Here is a 21,325-nt window from a genome sequence, read left to right as displayed (position 1 = left end):
ATACTGTACAGTGTATGTTATTATTTGTATATTGTGTTGTGTGTAATTATGTGTATATTAGACTTTAAATTGTGCTGTGTTAATTTGATGTTATTGTAATTGGTATATGTCTCATCACTGTCACGACTGCTATGTTGATCGGAACTGCACCCAAGAATTTCACACACCATTGCACTTGTGTATATGGCTGTGTGACAATAAAAGTGATTTGATTTGATTCCCATTTAGATTTGGTCCCATTTAAATTGTATTATATTCCAAAAAAAATCTAATTTCATCTTCTCTGATTTTTTTCTTTTTCCTTTTTTGTTTTTTTTTACTATTTTATATGTACTTCAAATGTATATGTATTTCATGTCAGTATCAGTTTCTCGGGTGACAGAAAATCAAAAACTGGCCTCAGGATTTGATTTAACAAACTGATGACAAACACCCAACACAGCATTTACAGATTAAGTGCAGGGAGTGAGATTATGATTATGAACGGATAGACACAGAAATACTAATTGAGAGCTCTTGCTTCATTCTGATGGTCAGATTTTGAGTTGATGCTTTTTAAATTTGGTAGTCACCTTGGGTTAAATTGTTTGGTAAATCAATCTGAATAAAAATAAATGCACCAAACTATGATTCTGTAGAGTGATTATAAAACAATATTATTAGTAGATATTTGATATTCTGCATCAAACAATTCAATATCAAATGGACAAACAAAAGTCCTAATCCATCGTTACACATACGCAGGTCTTGAGTCTTTGTCTAACTGAAAAATTTTTTCAGGTCCTTCGAATCAAATCACATATTTACATCAGATCAGACAGAGATAGTGCTTGTGGTACTTCTGACTCAAATCTCTTAATAAACAAAGATGGGCAGACCACTGTGTGCCTCGTGCCAGCGCACCAGGCCGACACGTAACCTCCCCCAACATAGTTATGAGTGTCAAACGGCCCTTTGGGGACAAGTTGACTGCCCAAAAGATAGAGACAGGCTAACCAAGTCGTGGCCTCTTTTCCCCTACTTTTTTTCCACTCCCTAAAAAACAAGGGGGATTATCCGACTGGGCTGCCAGGTCTAGTCGGGGGGTGTCCCTCCCAAGGGGAGGACACCGTGGAGACCACACCTCGCCCAAAGAGAGGGGGGGATATTTAAGTGGAAAATACGTCACATGGTCTTGCCGACCATGTGGAAAGTCTCATGGTAGATCCTACCCAACGGGGGAGGAGTTACTACAAACATGGAGACTGTGGCAGAGGGGGCTCTGCCCAAGGAAGATGCAGTTTGCCAACGGGGAAACGAATAAGCGGAAGATATACATCGCATGGGGTTACCTTACAGGGAACCACCACATGCGGAGCACCTACCCCAGAACAGGGCTCTTAGTTAGCATGTGTACTGGGCCGGCAGCGAGTCTCTCTGAAAACTCGACTGCCACAGGGCTCGGAGGAAGTCAACCAGGGAACATAGTTTGTAAACACTACTGGAAATTAATGGCGCACGTCTTCATCTCAGAGGAGGTGAAAAGCGCTATGTGCAAGCGATACACCCGGCCGGCTATCCCGGGCTTATCCGCTTGTATTGCGTGCCACTACCTGGGACAAAACCGGTTCCACCCGGAGGTTGTAGAACCTTGCAAAGGTGTTGGGTGTTGCCCAGCCCACTGCTCTGCAAATGTCTGTTAGAGAGGCACCCCTGGCCAGGGCCCAGGAGGCCACTATACCCCTGGTAGAATGGGCTCCTAGCCCTACCAGGGGCGGCACGTCCTGGGCATGATATGCCATAGCTATGGCGTCAATTAGCCAGTGGGCGATCCTCTGCTTGGAGACAGCACTTCCTTTCCGCTGTGCAACAAAGCAGACAAAGAGCTGCTCAGAGACCCTAAGCTCTGCGTGCGATCCAAATAGATGCGTAAAGCACGCACCGGACACAGCAACGACACGGCTGGGTCTGCCTGCTCCTGGTCCCTAAAAGGGGTCGTGGGAACCTTGGGCACATAGCCCGGTCGGGGTCTCAGGATCACGTGAGAGTAGCCCGGACCGAACTCCAGGCACGTTTCGCTGACAGAGAATGCTTGCAGGTCTCCTACCCTCTTGATGGAAGTGAGTGCAGTCAGGAGGGCAGTCTTCAAGGAGAGTGCCTTAAGCTCAGCTGACTGCAAAGGTTCAAATGGGGCTCTCTGTAGACCCTGAAGAACTACAGAGCGATCCCATGAGGGAACGAGGCATGGTCTGGAGGGATTCAGCCTCCTGGTGCCTCTCAGGAACCTGATGATCAGATCGTGCTTCCCTAAGGACTTACCGTCCACTGTGACGTGGTGTGCTGCTATAGCAGCAACATACATCTTCAAGGTGGAAGGGGACAGCTGCCCTTCCAACCTCTCCTGCAGGAAGGAAAGCACCGATCCGACTGCGCATCTCTGGGGATCTTCCCGTTGGGAAGAACACCACTTAGCGAACAGACGCCACTTAAAGGCATACAGGCGCCTCATAGAGGGGACCCTAGACTGAGTGATCGTGACCACTTAGGTCTTCCACGTCCTGTCCAGGAGCCAGACATGGAGATTTCAGAGGTCTGGTCGTGGGTGCCAGATGGTGCCCCATCCCTGAGAAAGAAGGTCCTTCCTCAGTTGAATTCACCAGGGGGGCTGTAGCGAGGAGCGTGAGGTCCGAGAACCACTTCTGGGTGGGCCAGTAGGGTGCTACCAGGATGACCTGCTCCTTGTCCTCCCTGACCTTGCACAGGGTCTGTGCAAGTAGGCTCACTGGGGGAAACGCATATTTGTGTAGGCCAGGAGGCCAGCTGTGTGCCAGCACATCTATGCCGAGGGGTGCCTCGGTCAGGGCGTACCAGAGTGAACAGTGGGAGGATTCTTGGGAGGCGGACAGGTCTACCTGTACCTGTCCGAATTGGCTCCAGATCAGCTGGACCACCTGAGGGTGGAGTCTCCACTCTCCCCTGAGGGTAACCTGCCGTGACAGTGCGTCTGCTGTAGTGTTGAGGTCGCCCGGGATGTGAGTGGCTCGCAGCGACTTGAAGTGCTGCTGACTCCAGAGGAGGAGACAGCGGGCGAGTTGTGACATACAACGAGAGCACAGACGGCCTTGGTGGTTGACATATGCTACCGTTGTCGTGTTGTCTGTCCGTGCTTGCCCTGGATCAACGGCTGGAACCTCCGCAGGGCGAGCAGAATTGCCAACAACTCGAGGCAGTTGATATGCCAATGCAGCCACGGGACTGTCCATAAGCCGGCGGCTGCGTGCCCATTGCAAACAGTGCCCCAGCCCGTTTTGGAGGCGTCTGTCGTGACCACGACGTGCCTGGAGAGCTGCTCTAGGGAAACATTTGTTCATAGAAATGAGAGGTCGGTCCAAGGGCTGAAAAGACGGTGACAGACCGGCGTGATGACCATGCGATGTGTCCCGCGGCACCATGCCAATCTCGGGACTCGAGTCTGAAGCCAGTGCTGAACCGGTCTCATATGCATCAACCCGAGTGGGGTGGCCACCACTGATGCCATATGCCACAGGAGCCTCTGAAAGAGTTTCAGTGGAACCGCTGTTTTCTGTTTGAATGCCTTCGAACAGACCAGCACCTACTGTGCGTGCTCGTTGATGAGGCATGCTGTCAAAGAGACTGAGTCCAACTCCAAACTGAGGAAGAGGAGCTTGCTCTTTTCCCAGCTGACCCGAAGCCCTAATTAGTTGAGGTGTGAGAGCACCAAGTCCCTGTGTGCACACAACATGTCCCGAGAGTGAGCTAGGATTAGCCAATCGTCAAGATAGTTGAGAATGCAAATGCCCACTTCCCTTAACGGGGCAAGAGCTGCCTCTGCGATCTTCGTGTAGACGCGAGGGGACAAGGACAGGCCGAAAGGGAGGACCTTGTACTGATACGCCTGACCCTCGAATGCAAACCACAGGAAGGGTCTGTGTTGAGGCAGAATCGAGACGTGGATGTATGCGTCCTTCAGGTCTACCGCCGCGAAGCAATCTTGATTCCGGACGCTCGCCAGAATGCGTTTTTGCATCAGCATCTTGAATGGGAGTCTGTGTAAAGCCCGGTTCAGTACTCGCAGGTCCAAGATTGGCCGCAACCCACCGCCTTTTTCCGGTACGATGAAGTAGGGGCTGTAAATCCCCTTCTTCATCTTGGCTGGAAGGACAGTTTCTATTGCAGCCTTCCGTAGGAGGGTGGCGATCTCCGCGTGGAAGGTAGCAGCGTTTTCGTCCTTCACCAAGGTGAAGTGGATACCGCTGAACCTGGGCGGACGCCTGGCGAACTTAATCGCGTATCCAAGTTGGATGGTCCGGACCAGCCATCGCAACGGATTGGAAAGCGCAAGCCACACATCCAAGCTCCGCACGAGGGGGACCAAAGGGACAATCTCATCGGACGTACTGGCGGATGGGGCCTCGTGGCTGGGCGGAACTCGAGGTGCCACACCATGTCGTGGCTGTGCTGAGTTCAGGGACATCGAAGTACTTACCTGGCTCCTTATGACCACCCCTGAAACAGCCTGGGACGGGGGAGGAAGAGGCCTGCCCTCGTGACCCATGGAGACTGTCATATCAGGGGCGGATTTGTGCCACAGCTGTGCGCTCAGGGGCGGGAAGACCACCGCTGGAGCGCCAAACCTGCCAAAGAGAGTGGTGGACGGTGGTCGTGATGACGGCGTGCACACCGGATACGTGACCCAGGGAACAAGGAAACCGCTCTTGCTGAACTCTTGGGTACTGCAGCCACTTGGGCATGCAGCGCAATTAAATGCAAAGGTAACAAAAAGATTCTCCTCCTGGCCCTCGACCGGGGGATGTAGTGGTCTGCTTACCAGCTCAAGAGCGGTTTCGTCGTCCCTGGGTCGCCCATCTCAGGGGCACTTTGAAGCCTTTCACAGGTTCTTGGCGGCCACGAGACGGGTGGCGGCTCCTTCCTGCAGTGGGCTCCATGCCAGGGCCGGGCCAAAGGGGCAGGCTGCGGCAGAGCCAGTGCAGTCACCGCAGGGGGACGCCCTTGGCGACGAGCAGATTGGGTGCAGGATCTTGAGCCGTGCCGGGGCAGGATATGCCGGATAGCCTCCCTCTGATGCTTCACCGTCGAGAACTGCTGGGCAAAGTCAAAAACTGAACTACCCTCGTGCAGTTCCTTTAGCGCCTTGGCGGACTTGCAGGAGAGTCATGGCGTGCAGGGCGGAGGTGGCTTGTCCAGCGGCACCATAGGCCTTGGCCATCAGAGACGACGTAAACCTACAGGCCTTGGACGGGAGCTTTGAGCACCCGCGCCAGGTGGCGGTGCTCTGTGGGCATAGGTGCACCGCGAGCGCCTTTATCCACCGGGGGGATTGCCGAATAGCCCTTGGCCACCCCACCATCGAGGGTAGTGAGGGCGGGGAAGCTGAAAGTCTGGGACCGGGCAGTAAAAAGTGCCTCCCACGACCTTGTCAGCTCTTCATGCACTTCTGGGAATGGGGGCAGGGCGTGGCTTTGAGCGGCGCCGCGAGCCCAGGAACCAATCATCGAGCCGTGAGGGTTCAGGAGAGAGTAGAGTTCCATTCTAGCCCGACGCTAACGGCTGTCCGGGAAAGCATGTCATCATCTCCACTTCAGCCTGTGGCCGGGCAACCGCACCCGAAGGGAGGAGCCCAGCTGAGGCTTCCGTGTCCGACTGGACGAGCCCGCTCTCCGATGCTGCGCTCGAAAGCTCATCACTTTCGCGGGCTCCGAATAAGAGGTTGAATTTTATTACTGTATTGTTGTATATTTGTGCATATAAAAAAAAAAAAATATTCAATATTAATTTTCCTTGTGTTCATTAATTGAAAAATGGTGGAAACCACTCCTTCATAATTTTTTTTTTATTAGATTTTTACTTCATGCATTCAATATTTTGAGTCTACTCAGCTAGAATGTCTGTTTGGTCGAAATGATGGTGTCTCTGATTAAAAAAAAAAAAAAAAAAAAAACATTTTAAGTCATTTCAGAGCAAATAAATAATTATGGAGATATATGTCCAAAAGTCTGTAAAATATCAAGATATAGCTCATTTTTGCAGCCACATCACCCAGGACTACTATTGTGCTGTCAAGAAGTCACACTGTTGTTGTTTATTTCTTATTATATTTGTAGCTTTTTTGTTGTTTGCTTGTTTAATAATATGTATGGATTATGAGGGAGATCAATTCACAGTTGACAACACATAATCAGATTTATCTTGTAAGAATAAAAGAATAACACTTTTATAATTAAATATAAGAAGAAGAAGATGTAATTTTATGAATTACACAAAGCATATTTGGTTCTGTGGGTTAGGGATTTGTATCTTCTCAGTAAATTAAGAACTTGTATCAATGAGTTCAGTGTCTTACTTAATGTCACTTTCTCTGATTCGACTTTCGTCCAGATCCTCGATAAACTTCTCTCCCTTCATCCAGTAGATGAGTGGACTCGCATCACCACTGTAGCCGAAGAACGCTCGACAGGTAAGATTCACAGCGCTGCCTGCAAACACACATTACAAGAGTTGACATTCTCCATTGAAATACTGAAAACAGTAGCAGAGATTGAAGAGATCACGAACATCTAATGTCTGTTATAATTTATAGCAGCCGAATAGTGACTGATTCTCCTCCAAACAAATCCTGTATCTCTACAGAGGTCTAAAAAAGGACTCATACATTACACATTAATATTAAAATAAATATTATATGGATAGTTAATATCAGGATTGTTGTTTAATATGTGTCAGCTTGAGGAAGACGGTCTTGGTTCCTCTCAGGGTTCCTTCCTCAACTATTGAAACATCCGAGAGGTTTGTAAGACTCAGTTTTCTGTAAATCTGCTTAGGAACAACATGCATTGTGAAAAGCGCTAAACAAATACATTGAATTGAATATTCCAAATAACCCGTTTCTGTGTTACTGGTTGATTTCGTTCATTGATGTTCATTGAACACAAAGACTGTTCCAGACTTCTTGGTTTTCATTTTCCCTGTAAAACTTTCTTGGAGCAACCTCTTCAGAAAGTATGATGCAAAACAATCAACACGGAAATAAATATAAAAATTAAAAATACAAATAAAGAACAATGAGATCAATGAGTGCAATGTTTCAGCTCTGGCACAAGTTAAATTAGTTATTTAATAATCTTAAACTGCTTCACTCATAATCCAAGCATGCAGAGTTTAAAGCAGCAGAGATGTATTTTAACACCCTCTCATACATAATAATTTCCCAGATGTCTATTTATTATGTGTAAAAACAACATTTTATTCTTTATTATTTCCAGCAGAAAGGCAGTCTAAATTGGGTTTGCAACGCTTTTCTTATTTGGTCTCTCTGGACAAACAGAAGCAGCTACAAAGAGACTTTTGCAAGAACATTGTAGAGGTGAAGTCACCAATATATATATATATATATATATATATACACACACACACACACCCTGCATCTGTAGGAAATACAGCGGGTGTGCAGCCCGGTGGTTCTGCACTTAAAAAGTGAAGTGGCTCAAATGTACTTTGATAAAGATGACACACATGCTATGGTAACCTGCAATATATATAAATTGGCTTTCAAATATTACAGAAATACCAGCGCTAAGCAAAAACATTTAAAAAGGCACTCAACATGATCAGCATGACTTTGTGTGTTGTGACGTCTGACCTGGTTGATGTTACCTCCTTATATATATATATATATATATATATATATATATATATATATATATATATATATATATATATATATAAATCTGCAATAGTTTAAAAAAGCCATTCAAGTTTGACCTGATGGAATTAATTCCCATTGTCAACTTGTGTGTTGCAACATATGACCAGGCTACTGTTCACTCCTTCAAGAATTCGTTTCGCCAAATGTTTAGAAGTCCCATGACGGAATCCATCCCCCTTATCGCCTGCATGCTTGATCCTGTGTCCACCCATAACATCTGAACAAGCAGCTGCAAGAGGAAGGGGAACAGCCAATAGCAACAGGTCGTCCAGACTAAGCTTAATATGTTCAGACACTTAATGTGTTAACTTTTAACTATGTTACATCTCGACGTATGACTACCTGTTGTTGCACACTTCTAATAAAAATGTAATTATGAGGAGATAACATAGAGGTCTGCAACCTGACCCGGGTCCGACGGGACCCGAGAACCCGTCAGGTTTCGGGCCAATGTAACAGGTAGAATTGGGTACTGCGCCTTTAAGGGCAGCACACTCTTTACTGTTACCTGTCAATCCACGCATCTTATCATGTGACTCGTTGTGCATGACACCCCAGAGACTCACAGCATGTGGAGGCTCATGCTACTCTCCATGATCCATGCACAACTTACCACGCACCCCATCAAGAGCGAGAACCACTAATCACGACCACGAGGAGATTACCCCATGTGACTCTACCCTCCCTAGCAACCGGGCCAATTTGGTTGCTTAGGAGACCTGGCTGGAGTCACTCAGCACACTCTGGATTCGAACTCGCGACTCCAGGGGTGATAGTCAGTGTCAATACTCACTGAGATACCCAGACCCCTGAACCGGCACATTTTTAAACACTGTGTCAAGTTAAAGAGAACTTTCAAAAAAGCACATTGAGACACATGCGTTCTGTTTCATTCGTTATGCTGCAAGATTGTTTTTAGCACAGGTGTCACAAAGATTCAATGTTTGAACAAGTTCAGGCTGGGTTAGTGTTAGGGGGACTTTATGTGACTGTTACATTGTTTCACATTATTCCAGATTGGTCTGCACCAAATAAAGTTTCAGCACTTGATAAACGGTAAGCCAATGTTAAGTATTTATTTTTTTTTGTTCTGCTCTGTTGTTCTGAGGAGCTGCAGTGCCACATTAAAACTGTGTTTGTTTACTGTTACAATACTGTTACAAATGTTGGCTATGATGCTTACATAAAAAAAACGCCTTTTGCAACAGTACTTGCTAGGAGAATTATAAACCCAGTGAGGGATTTCGGCCACCTGGTCTTGGGTACGATTCAAGTTGAGTTTTTTTGTTTATTTTTAAGGCCTGTGCAGACCTCTAAGATAATGTAATGGTTGATGTTTATTCAATCCGATTTGTTCACATCCAAAACAACGCTCAGAATGTCGGTCATAATTTCCCCCTCAGGCGTCAAACTACTACATACATTTCCATGGTAACCTATAGGACCCCAGGCACAGCCTAGTTTGCTATTTAATGCCTGAATACATCTAGCCATGTTTAAAAATAATTTTGTTGTTGTTTTTTTTTTTTTTTTTTTTTTTTTGTATTATTATGCGAGTAGGGGAGTTGGTGATGGGGAGGGGGATAACTAGTCGAATTTACTTGTCGAATTAATCTTGACTAATGGGCGTAACTATTAAAAATCAGTAGCCGTCCAATCCCTAACACACACACACACACACACACACACACACACACACACACACACACACACACACACACACAGCAGGCCAGTGATATTTTGCTGAATTATTCTGTCAGATTAGTCAGAAATGCTCTAAATACTCAAGTGAATAAATCTCCCTAAATGACCATGAACTTTTATGAAGACATTCTCCTGTTCTGTCTCTGAATCTGAAAATGAACACAGTCCTGATAAAACTCTTGAAAGTCTATGAGAGAATTCATGAGCACATCCCTGAGAAACACATCAATCAAGAAATAATGAAGCAGTTTCATCATCAGGCCACTGGAGGTCACTGCAGCGCCATCTTTCACAAGACCGATCCAAAAAAAACAAGAATCTACATTTGATATGCGATAATTAGGAGAAAATCTACAGTTTTTTTGATTGACCGTACACAGTCACAACTGCATCTGATGCCAAACAACTCAGCAGGACCTGCAGAACTAGATCTAATGAAGGAGATGTTAGATACTGTTCTGATATAGTTGTTATTTTGTTCTGATATGGTTATAATATATTTTAGTTTGACGGGCATTTGGCAGCAGGTGAGCATCTGTTTGAATGCAGCCATGCATCTGATGTCTGCTGCTCTAAAGAATCTCATCAAGCAAAGACAGACAGAAATAAAGTTTTATTATTTAGCAAAAAAAAAAATAAAAATAAAATAAAAATAAACTTTAAAATACACAAGATGCTCCTTGGGACATTCTTAAATCATGCTAGAGAACATGCTAATCAGGCTTAGCAAAAATATTAAGACATTCTAAAATTATCTATTCAACTTTTCACTCATTGTTTTGCTGACCAATTAATTTATAAGCTGTTGACTGGGGGCTTTAAGACATTAAGGCATCATTTTCTGTGAAGCTGCTTTGAAGCAACTTTTACTGTGAGAAGAGCTATACAAATAAAAATGACTTACTAAATTTTTTTTTAAATTGAAGCATTTCCACAAGTGGTCTATAACTTGTGGGCCCCACTGCATGTTTGCTTAAGTATCATTTATTCTCTCCATACCAGAATGAGGTGGAAAAGGATTTCATAGAAGGATATGTACATGTGTTTATACTGTATATGTAATTATATATATATATATATATATATATATATATATATATATATATATATATATATATATATATACATACACACACACACACACACACACACTACCGGTCAAACGTTTTGAAACACTTGACTGAAATGTTTCTCATGATCTTAAAAATCTTTTGATCTGAAGGCGTATGCTTAAAAGTTTGAAATTAGTTTTGTAGACAAAAATATAATTGTGCTCCATATTAATTTATTTCATTATAAAACTAACATTTAAGTTTTTGAAATTGATGACTTGGACCAAATAATAAAGAAAAGCAGCCAATAAGTGCCCAACATAGATGGGAACTCCTTCAATACTGTTTAAAAAGCATCCCAGGGTGATACCTCAAGAAGTTGCTTGAGAAAATGTCAAGAGTACATGTCTGCAAATTCTAGACAAAGGGTCACTACTTTGAAGATGCTCAAATATAACACAGTTTGGATTTATTTTGATTTATCGAGTCTGACATAATTCCCATACTTCCATTTATGTTATTCCATAGTTTTGATGACTTTACTATTATTCTAAAATATGAAGAAAAATAAATAAAATAAAGAATAAGTGTTTCAAAACTTTTGACCAGTAGTGAATACACACACACACACACACACACACACACACACACACACACACACACAAACACATCACACACACACACACACACAGTATAAACAGTTTATATAACACATCATAATAAAACATGTTTCACCCACTCTTTCACACTTCAGATTACATGATAAATATTTGTAATTTACTAATTATTGACAAATAACAAATGATCACACATGAAACAGTGGCAGTCATGGTGCATGTGATGTGTTTGTTTATGAATTGGAGGCAGTGTGTTGTAGTTAATCGGGTCTCTGTGGCGTGTTAATTGTGTTTTGTCTGTGTTGAACTCTATTCACTCACATCCAGCAGAGCGGATCATCTACACGTCTGAAAGCTGCTCCACTCATTAAACCACTGTTGAGTATTTGTGCCTTCATAATGCTTTTTAGGGTTACAGGGTTGCTGACCTACAGTGAATAAACCACTTAACAATGAATGAATGAATGAATGAATGAGCAATTCTGGTCTTTTCAACTGGTTGAATATGCTGCACAGCTGCTTGTCCTGACTGTAGTTCTTAAGACAGTTTAAACATCTTTTAAACACTTAAACACCTCAAGCATGGCCATCTAAAGAAATGTCAAAAATCAACTCTGGGCTCTACTCTTTGCACTTTCATCTCTGAATTAACTTGCAATGTAGCAGACTTTGAAACTGAAGTCACAGTAACCAGTCATGTAAAGAATGAATGCTGACCTGAGTGCTGTGTGTTGGGCGAAAGCAATTACTAAGAAACACACAGATGACAGTGAAGAAAGAGAGAAGCTCAAATCAGAACAGAGTTTGTCATTCTGTCTGCTGTGGATTCACAGACCGACTCAAATGTCCACGGCCCACCAGAACAAGACCACCACAATCCCACTGCTCTTGAGGGCTTCAGAACAGAGGATTTTTATTGCTGTCGTCCTCTTCACTGGACAATCGGCCTTTGTGTTTGGAATCGATCGAGTCTGTGAGAGACACAGTAATGCTGAGATGCAGACAGAAAATGACACTCCTGTATCCCTGAAAATCCTTCAAAAATGATGGAGACTTGATCCGCTGCCTGGAGCTACAGTGAGAAAATGGGCCAAAGGGGCTTTGTTTAATTGCTTCCACGAGTGGAGACTTACTGTGTGATGGCTGCTCACTCTCTCTCTCTCTCTCTCTCTCTCTCTCTCTCTCTCTCTCTCTCTCTCACTCTCTCTTTTGCTCTCTCTCACTCTCTCTCTCTCTCTCTCCCTCTCACTCTCTCTCTCTCTCTCTATCTCTCTCACTCTCTCTCTTTTGCTCTCTCTCACTCTCTCTCCCTCTCGCTCTCTCTCACTCTCTCTCTCTCACTCTCTCTTTTGCTCTCTCTCACTCTCTCTCACTCTCTCTCCCTCTCTCTCTCTCTCTCTCTCTCACTCTCTCTTTTGCTCTCTCTCTCTCTCCCTCTCACTCTCTCTCTCTCTCTCTCTCTCTCACTCTCTCTCTTTTGCTCTCTCTCACTGTCTCTCCCTCTCGCTCTCTCTCACTCTCTCTCTCTCACTCTCTCTTTTGCTCTCTCTCACTCTCTCTCACTCTCTCTCCCTCTCTCTCTCTCTCTCTCTCTCACTCTCTCTTTTGCTCTCTCTCTCTCACTCTCTCTCCCTCTCGCTCTCTCTCACTCTCTCTCTCTCTCTCTCTCTCTTTCTCTCTCGCTCTCACTCTCTCTCTCGCTCTCTCTCTCGCTCTCTCTCGCACTCTCTCTCTCTCTCGCTCTCTCTCTTGCTCCCTCTCACTCTCTCTCCCTCTCGCTCTCTCTCACGCTCTCTCTCTCTCTCTCTCTCTTGCTCTCTCTCGCTCTCTCTCACTCTCTCTCTTGCTCTCTCTCACTCTCTCTCTCACTCTCTCACTCGCTCTCTCCCTCTCGCTCTCTCTCACTCTCTCTCTCACGCTCTCTCACTCTCTCTCTTGCTCTCTCTCACTCTCTCTCTTACTCTCTCGCACTCTCTCTCTCCCTCTCGCTCTCTCACTCTCTCTCTCTCTCTCTCACTCTCTCTCTTGCTCTCTCTCACTCTCTCTCTCACGCTCTCTCACTCTCTCTCTCGCTGTCTCTCACTCTCTCTCTCACTCTCTCTCACTCTCTCTCTCTCTGCGCATGCGTGAGCGTCTGTTGAGCGAGTGTGAGGAGCATGTGGTGAGTGCGAGTGGTTTATGCCCACTGTGGCAAAAACAATTACTTTCTATTTCAATTCTTTTCTATTTTTTTCTTTTTTTTTTTTCTTTTTTTTTTTTGAGTTTTATTATCTGTGGTGTATCGAGTGGTTTCCCTTGAGGAGTTTTTTGGGCATTGGCAGCCAGCGTATCACTGGGAAGCATGACAGCCCAAAACACAAACGCTAGTTTAGATTCTCTCACACGGCGCCACGGAGTGAAAGTGGTGTCCGTGGTGAATGTGGAAGAGTGTATTTTGGCCACTGGGGAAGTTGTTGGCCATGAATGTATTTTAGTGGCATCAAAAATGAACAACACTATTGTTTTGTTTTTGAATTCATTTGAGAAAGCAAATGAAGTAGTGGAGAAAGGAGTAGTAATTAGTGGTTTGTTTACCCCAGTGCTTCCCCTTTCTACCCCTGCTAAGAAAGTCACTTTGTCTAACGTTCCGCCATTTATTAAAGACGAAATGTTAACAAAAGAACTGTCACACTTTGGAAAGGTAGTCAGTCCTATGAAAAAAAAAAAAAAAAAAATCACTCTCTGTAGTAAATCGGACTTGATTAAGCATGTAGAATCTTTCAGGAGATTTACTTACATGATCCTGAAAGATAACAGAACTGAACTGAAATTGAATTTCAAATTCAAAGTTGATGACTTTGATTACTGTCTTTGTAAGTACTGATGTGATGAAGTGTTTTGGCTGTGGCAAAACTGGGTATTTAGTTCGTGCTTGTCCAGATAATAATGGTACAAACATGCAACAAGATGTCTCAGGTGAAAACGGTGTGCAAGTCAGGGATGGAGGAACAGATAATGTTCCTGAACCAACCCAAACTGAACCCAGGCCATCCACTAGTGTCTTAAATGATGTAATGCCTCATTCACAGACAGAAGAGGTGAATCAGGCCATAGTTGAAAATAATGGGGAGAATGATTTAGTTATCCCTTTAATTGTCAGAGATGAGTCCAAGTTTAACAAACCTGATGAGAACATGGATTTTTCACATGTCAGTGTAATGTCTGACACAAAGTCTCCTTCAGAGAGTGTCAATCTAAGTGATAATTTAATGATGGATATAGATCAGGCCATTTTCAAAGCACCCTTAAAGAGGAAAAAGAATGACAAGGTTTCAGAATCAAAACAAGCTAGAAAGACAGAAAATAAAAAGGAGTCTGATGTTGATGATAACAGCAATGAGAGTGATTTTTCTGATTCCAGTGCTTCTAGTTGTTCCCAGAATGAATGGACATGTCAAGATTATAATACTGAGGAAATCAAGAAGTTTTTAAAACTGTCAAAAAATCTGAGGGGGGTGCATGTTGTTGATAATTTTCCAGACATCAAATGGTTTGTGGAAAATACTAGAATTTGAATGAGTGAGGGATGTTTCACAAACAGGGAGGTATATCGTTTGAAAAAATTTGTGACCAAAAACTCCAACAATAACTGAATTATTGTTGGCCCTTATTGGCTGCTTTTTTCTTTATGGTTTAGTTTTTTACTTTCACATGGATGACGTTTGTATTGCATCCCTGAATGTAAATGGAGCTAGAGACTGTATAAAACGTACAGCAATATATGAAATCATGAATCAAAAGCAACTTGATGTTTTATTTTTGAAGGAAACACACAGTGATATAACAAATGCTATTGAATGGGTTAAAGAATTTAAAGGTCTCTCTTTTTTAAGTCATAAAACCTCACTTAGTGGAGGTGTTGCCATTTTATTTTCAAATAGTTTTATTCCTATCTCTGTGAGATGGAAGAGGTTGTGAAAGGTAGACTGCTAAAGATTCGAGCCCAGTTTGAGAACCATATCTTTGTTTTTATCTGTGTGTATGCCCCAACCCTACCAGCAGAACGAATGGTGTTTTTAGATACTCTGTGTGTAACTTCGGATAAATGTAATGGTGAAGAGCATTTATTTCTGGGTGGAGACTTTAATTGTGTCGAAAATAATATGGACAGAAATCATGTAGAACCACATTTGCTTTCTCGAAAACGACTCATTCAGTTGATTGAAACAAATGATTTATGTGATGTATGGAGGAGTTTAAATGGGAACTTAAGGCAGTACATATGGGCACATGCCCGTGACAGCATATTGTCATTAGCAAGACTAGATAGATTTTATAGTTTTAAACATCATCTTAGTTTTTTTAAGAAATGTTTCATAACCCCAGTTGGGTTCTCAGATCACAGTCTTGTCATATGTACAGTAACTTTAAACTCTGTGAAGCCAAAAAGTGCTTATTGGCATTTTAATACAAATTTACTAGGTGACGCACATTTTAAAGATACATTAACATTTTTTGGGGGAAATTTTAGGAATGAAAAAGCTCAGTTTCAGTCTTTGCAGAAATGGTGGGAGTTTGGTAAAACACAAATTAAGCAATTATGTCAGCAGTACACTCACAATGTCACAAAAGATATGATTAAATCTATAAAAGTTTTAGAAGATGAAATTCTCAAATTCCAAGAAGTAGCACAGTCTAGTGGAAATCAAACACATATCCCTTTTTTTAAAAAAAAATCTGTTTTGTCTGACAAACAAAGGGTGAAAGCACAGGGGGCGCTAGTTCGATCACGGTTTAAAGATATAGACCAGATGTATGTGCCGTCAAAATTCTTCTTTAGTCTAGATAAAAAAGAACGGTCAGAAACGCTTTATACATTCTTTATTTTCTGAGACCGGTTCTCTTGTATCAGATCCTATTGAAATTCAGAAAAGAGCAATCAGTTTTTATGAAAATCTTTATAGTTGTGAGCACAAGGAAGATCGGGTTGTTGAACAGTTTTTTTTTTTTTCTGGAGAGCTGCCAAAGATCTCTGAAGACCCTAATGCAGCACTCAAGAAAGCCATAGGCCTGGGAGAACTGCATGAAGTTCTCCAAATTATGGAGAATGGCAAGGCTCCTGGGATAGATGGAATCCCATTTGAGTTCTATAAAGCCTTTTGGCCTGTGATAGGGGAGGATCTGCGGGCAATTCTCAGTGACAGTCTAGTCGGAGGACTTCTGCTGCTATAGAAGAGCGGTCCTTACCCTTTTGCCAAAAAAAGGTGATGTGAGAGACATAAAGAACTGGCGACCTGTATCTTTATTGTGCTGTGACTATAAATTGCTCTCAAAAGTGTTAGCTACCAGACTAGGAAGGGTTTTGGAGGAAGTAATTCACTCTGGTCAGTCCTACTGTGTACATGGAAGATCAATTTTTGATAATATCCATTTGATAAGAGATTTATTTGATGTTTCTAAAATGATGGGTGTAGATATGGGTTTGATTTCCTTACATTCCTTACATTCATTTGGCAGACGCTTTTATCCAAAGTGACTTACAAGAGAGGAAAACATAAGCGAATCATCTTAGGAGACAGTGGTATAAAAAGTGCTGTATTACAAAGTATCACTAGCATCATAATAGTATTCAAAATAGAATAAAGTGCAACCATTTTTTTTTTTTTTAATGACTGATTAAGTGCTCATGGAAAATATGTGTTTTTAGTCGTTTTTTGAAGACAGAATTTCCTTAGATCAGGAGAAAGCGTTTGATCGTGTAGAACATGACTATCTGTGGAAAACTTTACAAGCATTTGATTTAGTTCTGATTTTATAGGTTATATTAAAATTTTATATAATGACATTGAGAGTTTACTGAAAATTAACGGTGACTTATGTGCTCCTTTTAAAGTATGTCGTGGGGTAAGACAGGGGTGTTCTCTGTCAGGGATACTTTACACGTTGGCAATAGAACCACTTTTAAATAAATTCTTCTAAAAGAAGAGTTTTAGAAGGGGTATTTTTACAAGCCTGTACAAGCACTTTCTGTTTATCAGCATATGCTGATGACGTTGTCATAATACTTAATAAACAAAATGATGTGGACTTATTATTAAAAACATTGAGAGACTTTGAAACTATTTCTTCAGCAAGAATTAACTGGGGTAAAAGCGAAGCAGTGTTAGTAGGAAAGTGGGAAAGAGCGATACCACTACTCCCAAATGGGTTAAGTTGGAAAAAAGATGGTTTAAGATATTTAGGAGTGTTTTTAGGAGATGACACGATTGTTAAAAAAAAACTGGGAGGGAATAATTGAAAAACTTAAAGGTCGTCTTATGAAATGGACATGGATTGTTAAGAATTTATCATATAGGAATCTTTTTAAGGTATGGGCCCTCTTTCAAGTGAAAAGGATTGATTCTACACTTTCTTTATTCTGGTTATTGAAAGAACCTTTGATCTATGGCTCACGTTTGGACATTCTAGGCTCATGTGGGACAATGACTACAGCATTCATCAAATAGACAGTTTTCCAAATCTGTTTCTTTCACCAAATTTAAGTGAATACACAGGATTTTGTTTGGAATTTGAAAAGTTGACAGATATGGATTTGCATAAAAGTAGTGGTAAATTTTTTTATAAAGCCTGTGTAAAATCTTTTAACAAAAAAGGTTTAAATGGAAGAGTTGATACACCATGGTGTGATGTTTTTAAGATGAGTAACAATGTTAGACCAGAGTGGAGAGCACTTTACAAGCCACCGTTAATTAAAAGAGCTGGAGATTTACAATGGCGAATTCTACATGGTATTATTGCGGTTAATGCTTTTATTTCTGTTTTAAATCCAAGTGTTGGTCAAGATTGTCATTTTTGTTTTCAACGAGAGACTGTTTTTCACACTTTTATGCATTGTTTAAGGCTGAAGCCTTTATTTGATGTTTTGCTAAATCTTTTTAACAGTTTTAATGAAGAGTTTTCTGTACAAACTGTTATTTTGGGGTTTAAATATGTTCAAAAACGAAAATACGAGTGTCAGTTGTTAAATTTTATTCTGGGTAAAGCCAAAATGGCCTTTTACATTAGTAGAAAAGATAAAATTGAGCAAAACAGAATATAATGTTGAAAAGGTATTCACAGCTTTGATTAAATCTAGACTTTCAATTGATTTTCATTTTTACAAAGCTATAGACTCTCTGACAGTTTTTGAAGGAATATGGTGTCATAAAGGAGCTTTGTGTTCTGTTATTGAAAATGAACTTCACTTTGCACTTTTTTAATTAAATGGATTTAAATATATTTTTGTAAAATATTTTTGTATTGATTTAATGTAAATATTTTTTTGTTAAATAAAGATTTAAAAAAAATCTCTCTCTCTGTCACTCTCTCTCGCGCTCTCTCTCTCTCACTCTCTCTCTTGCTCTCTCTCACTCTCACTCTCTCACTCTCTCTCTTGCTCTCTCTCACTCGCTCTCTTGCTCTCTCTCACTCTCTCACTCTCTCTCTTGCTCTCTCTCGCTCTCTCTCTCTCACTCTCTCGCTCTCTCTCTCACTCTCTCTCTTGCTCTCTCTCTCTCGCTCTCTCTCTCTCGCTCTCTCTCACTCTCTCTCTTGCTCTCTCTCTCTCTCTCTCTCTCACACTCTCTCTCTCTCTCTCTCTCGCTCTCTCACTCTCTCTCTCTCTCTTGCGCTCTCACTCTCTCTCTCACTCTTTCTCTCTCTTGCTCTCTCTCACGCTCTCTCTGTTGCATGCTGGGAGTTGGTGAAATTGTAAAATAGTTATATATTGGTGATTGTGTGGCAGAATGGCATCTCTTAATGAGACGCCGCCATTATCACTCCGTAATGGTTTCAGGTGTGTTCCTGAGGATAATGCCACAGTGGAGGATGTGTTAATTGCAGCAGGGGATCAGATTGGTCATGAGAACATTGCATCTGCATCACGCATGAATCAGGCTGTCGTTGTTTTTTTGAAGGAACAAAATTTAGTTAATCATTTAATAGTAACTGGCCTTACTGTTAAAGATGCTTTTGTGCAACTTTCTCCGCTGTGTACATCGACAACGAAGGTAACAATTTAAAATATCCCGCCTTTCTTATTCAATAACGTTTTGCAACGTGAGTTAGCGCGTTTTGGAAAAGTTGTTAGTCCCTTTAAAACTGTTGCGCTTGGATGTAAACATCCGGCTCTGAAGTACGTTGCGTCTTTTAGACGGTATGTTTACATGTTGCTAGAATTGCCTGAGAATACACTGGATATTAATTTTCATGTGAAACATGAGGGAAGATTATATATGGTGTATGCAACTACTGGCAGCATAAGATGTTTAGAGTGTGGAGACATTGGACACAAGCATCTTACGTGTCCACATAAGAAAACAGGTGCAGAAAACGTGGTAGGATCAGAGGATGAGGTCACAAATAATAGCGTTGATCTGGTTGATGCGCCCCAAGATGAGGTTGTTCCACTTGTTGAGGTGAGTGATTATAATTCAGATGCTGTGTTACCTGCTGTTGACACTGCAAATGATGATACTGTAGCTAATGTGGCCCCAAAGATTAGTGTAACTGATTTAGTTTCTGATGTTAATACTGATGAAGAAGTAGCTAGTACTAGTGGTACTAAACAGTTGGAAAGTGCAAATGATGGAATTGAAGAAAAATCGTATTCAGGCATCTTGAATAATGAGGAAATGGATGTGGAGGAGGAGCAGTCTGATGATACTGAGTCACAAGTTTCTATGTGTGAAAATGATGGTAATTCACAGGGAGTTGTATTTAACACATCTCAGGCAGTTTTTTCAGGAGGTTTCAAAAAAGATTCTTTGTATAGTCTCGAACAAATCAATAGTTTTCTGGATGAAACGTATGGTAAACAAATTAACATAAATGACTTCTCTGATGTAGACAAATTTTTTCAATCTGTTATTTTTTTATCAGAGGACAGTTGGAGTTGAGGAACTTAGTGAGAAGAAGCGTTTTCGGCTGAAAAAGCATCTTACCACTATAAGAAAAAGTAAAGCAATGAATAGGAGAAAGAGCAAATCAAAAGATCGCAAATAATCATGTATTACACGGTGTCTTTTCTTCGCTTTCCTATCATGCTTTATTCTTTATTTCCCATCTTAATTTTGTGTATGGAGGTTTTGAGGATAGGCTCTTTAAATATTAATGGTGGGAGGGATAGTGTAAAGCGTGCTATAGTCTATGAAACAATTGAACAATAAAAGCTTGATATTGTCTTTCTCCAAGAAACTCATAGTGATTTAATGAATGAAGCTGAGTGGAATTTGTGGTGGAAAGGACATAAAATACTTAGTCATGGTACAAATTTAAGTAGAGGGGTCGGCATCTTTTTCTCTTCAACCATGAGGGTGGATATTATAAGTACAGAGGAACCAGTGAAGGGTCGTTTGTTGGTAGTTAAAGCTCAAATTCAAGGAATGCTTGTTTTCCTGATAAATATTTATGCACCAACAGTGGGACAGGAACGCCTTAATTTTTTAAATATACTTAATGACAGTCTTAAAAAGTGTTCTAGTGAAGGATGTGTTGTCATTGGTAGAGACTGGAAGTGCACTATAAATTTTACTATAGACCGTAATACTGAGGAACCTCATATAAAGTCCTCAAGTGTATTGTCAAAACTCATAAAAGAATTCCAGCTCTTGAGAATGTGGAGAATTAAACACCCTAATGTTAGACAGTACACATGGATTAAGGCTTTTAATAATAGAGTTAGTGCTGCCCGATTAGATAGATTTTATGTGTCAAAATATTTTAATAGTAGAGTAATTGAATGTTGCATTTGTCCCGTAGGTTTTTCCTGATCATCATTTAATTATTATGACAATGACCATGTCAAATGTACCTAGAAAATCGGTTTACTGGCATTTTCATGTTAAATTGCTGCAGGATGCTGCTTTTTGTGATAATTTTGTTTTCTTTTGGGAAAATTGGAAAAAGAAAAAAAGTTCTTTTGAAAACTTGAAACAGTGGTGGGATGTAGGCAAGACTCAAATAAAAAATGTTTGTCAGCAGTATACAGCCAACTGTAGTAGTAGAATAAAGAATGTGATTGAATCACTTGAAAAGCAAATTAATTCAATGGAATTGCAGTTGGTTGATGCACATAATTCTGTATTGTACAATGATTTACAAAAGAAAAAGAGAGAGCTAGGTCTGGTCCTAAATGAGAAAGTAAAGGGAGCTTTGATAAGGTCCCGTTTCATGTCTTTAGCAGAAATGGATGCCCCAACTTTTGTAACCTG

At 41.6% G+C, this 21,325-nt stretch overlaps 1 protein-coding gene across 1 annotated transcript in view; it reads right to left on the bottom strand.

Moving 5' to 3' along the window:
* LOC127426481 (interleukin-1 receptor accessory protein-like 1-B) overlaps window positions 1–21,325 on the bottom strand; it is a 395,093-nt gene that overhangs the window by 33,558 nt on the left and 340,210 nt on the right. The window contains exon 7 of the mRNA XM_051673334.1: window positions 6,362–6,494. Coding sequence (XP_051529294.1) covers window positions 6,362–6,494 — 133 coding nt within the window. The remainder of the gene's footprint in view (window positions 1–6,361; window positions 6,495–21,325) is intronic.

This window comes from Myxocyprinus asiaticus, chromosome 35 (genome assembly GCF_019703515.2).
Source record: "Myxocyprinus asiaticus isolate MX2 ecotype Aquarium Trade chromosome 35, UBuf_Myxa_2, whole genome shotgun sequence".
Classification (NCBI taxonomy): domain Eukaryota; kingdom Metazoa; phylum Chordata; class Actinopteri; order Cypriniformes; family Catostomidae; genus Myxocyprinus; species Myxocyprinus asiaticus.
Note: the sequence above shows the minus strand (reverse complement) of the source record. Positions and strands in the feature narration are given on the sequence as shown.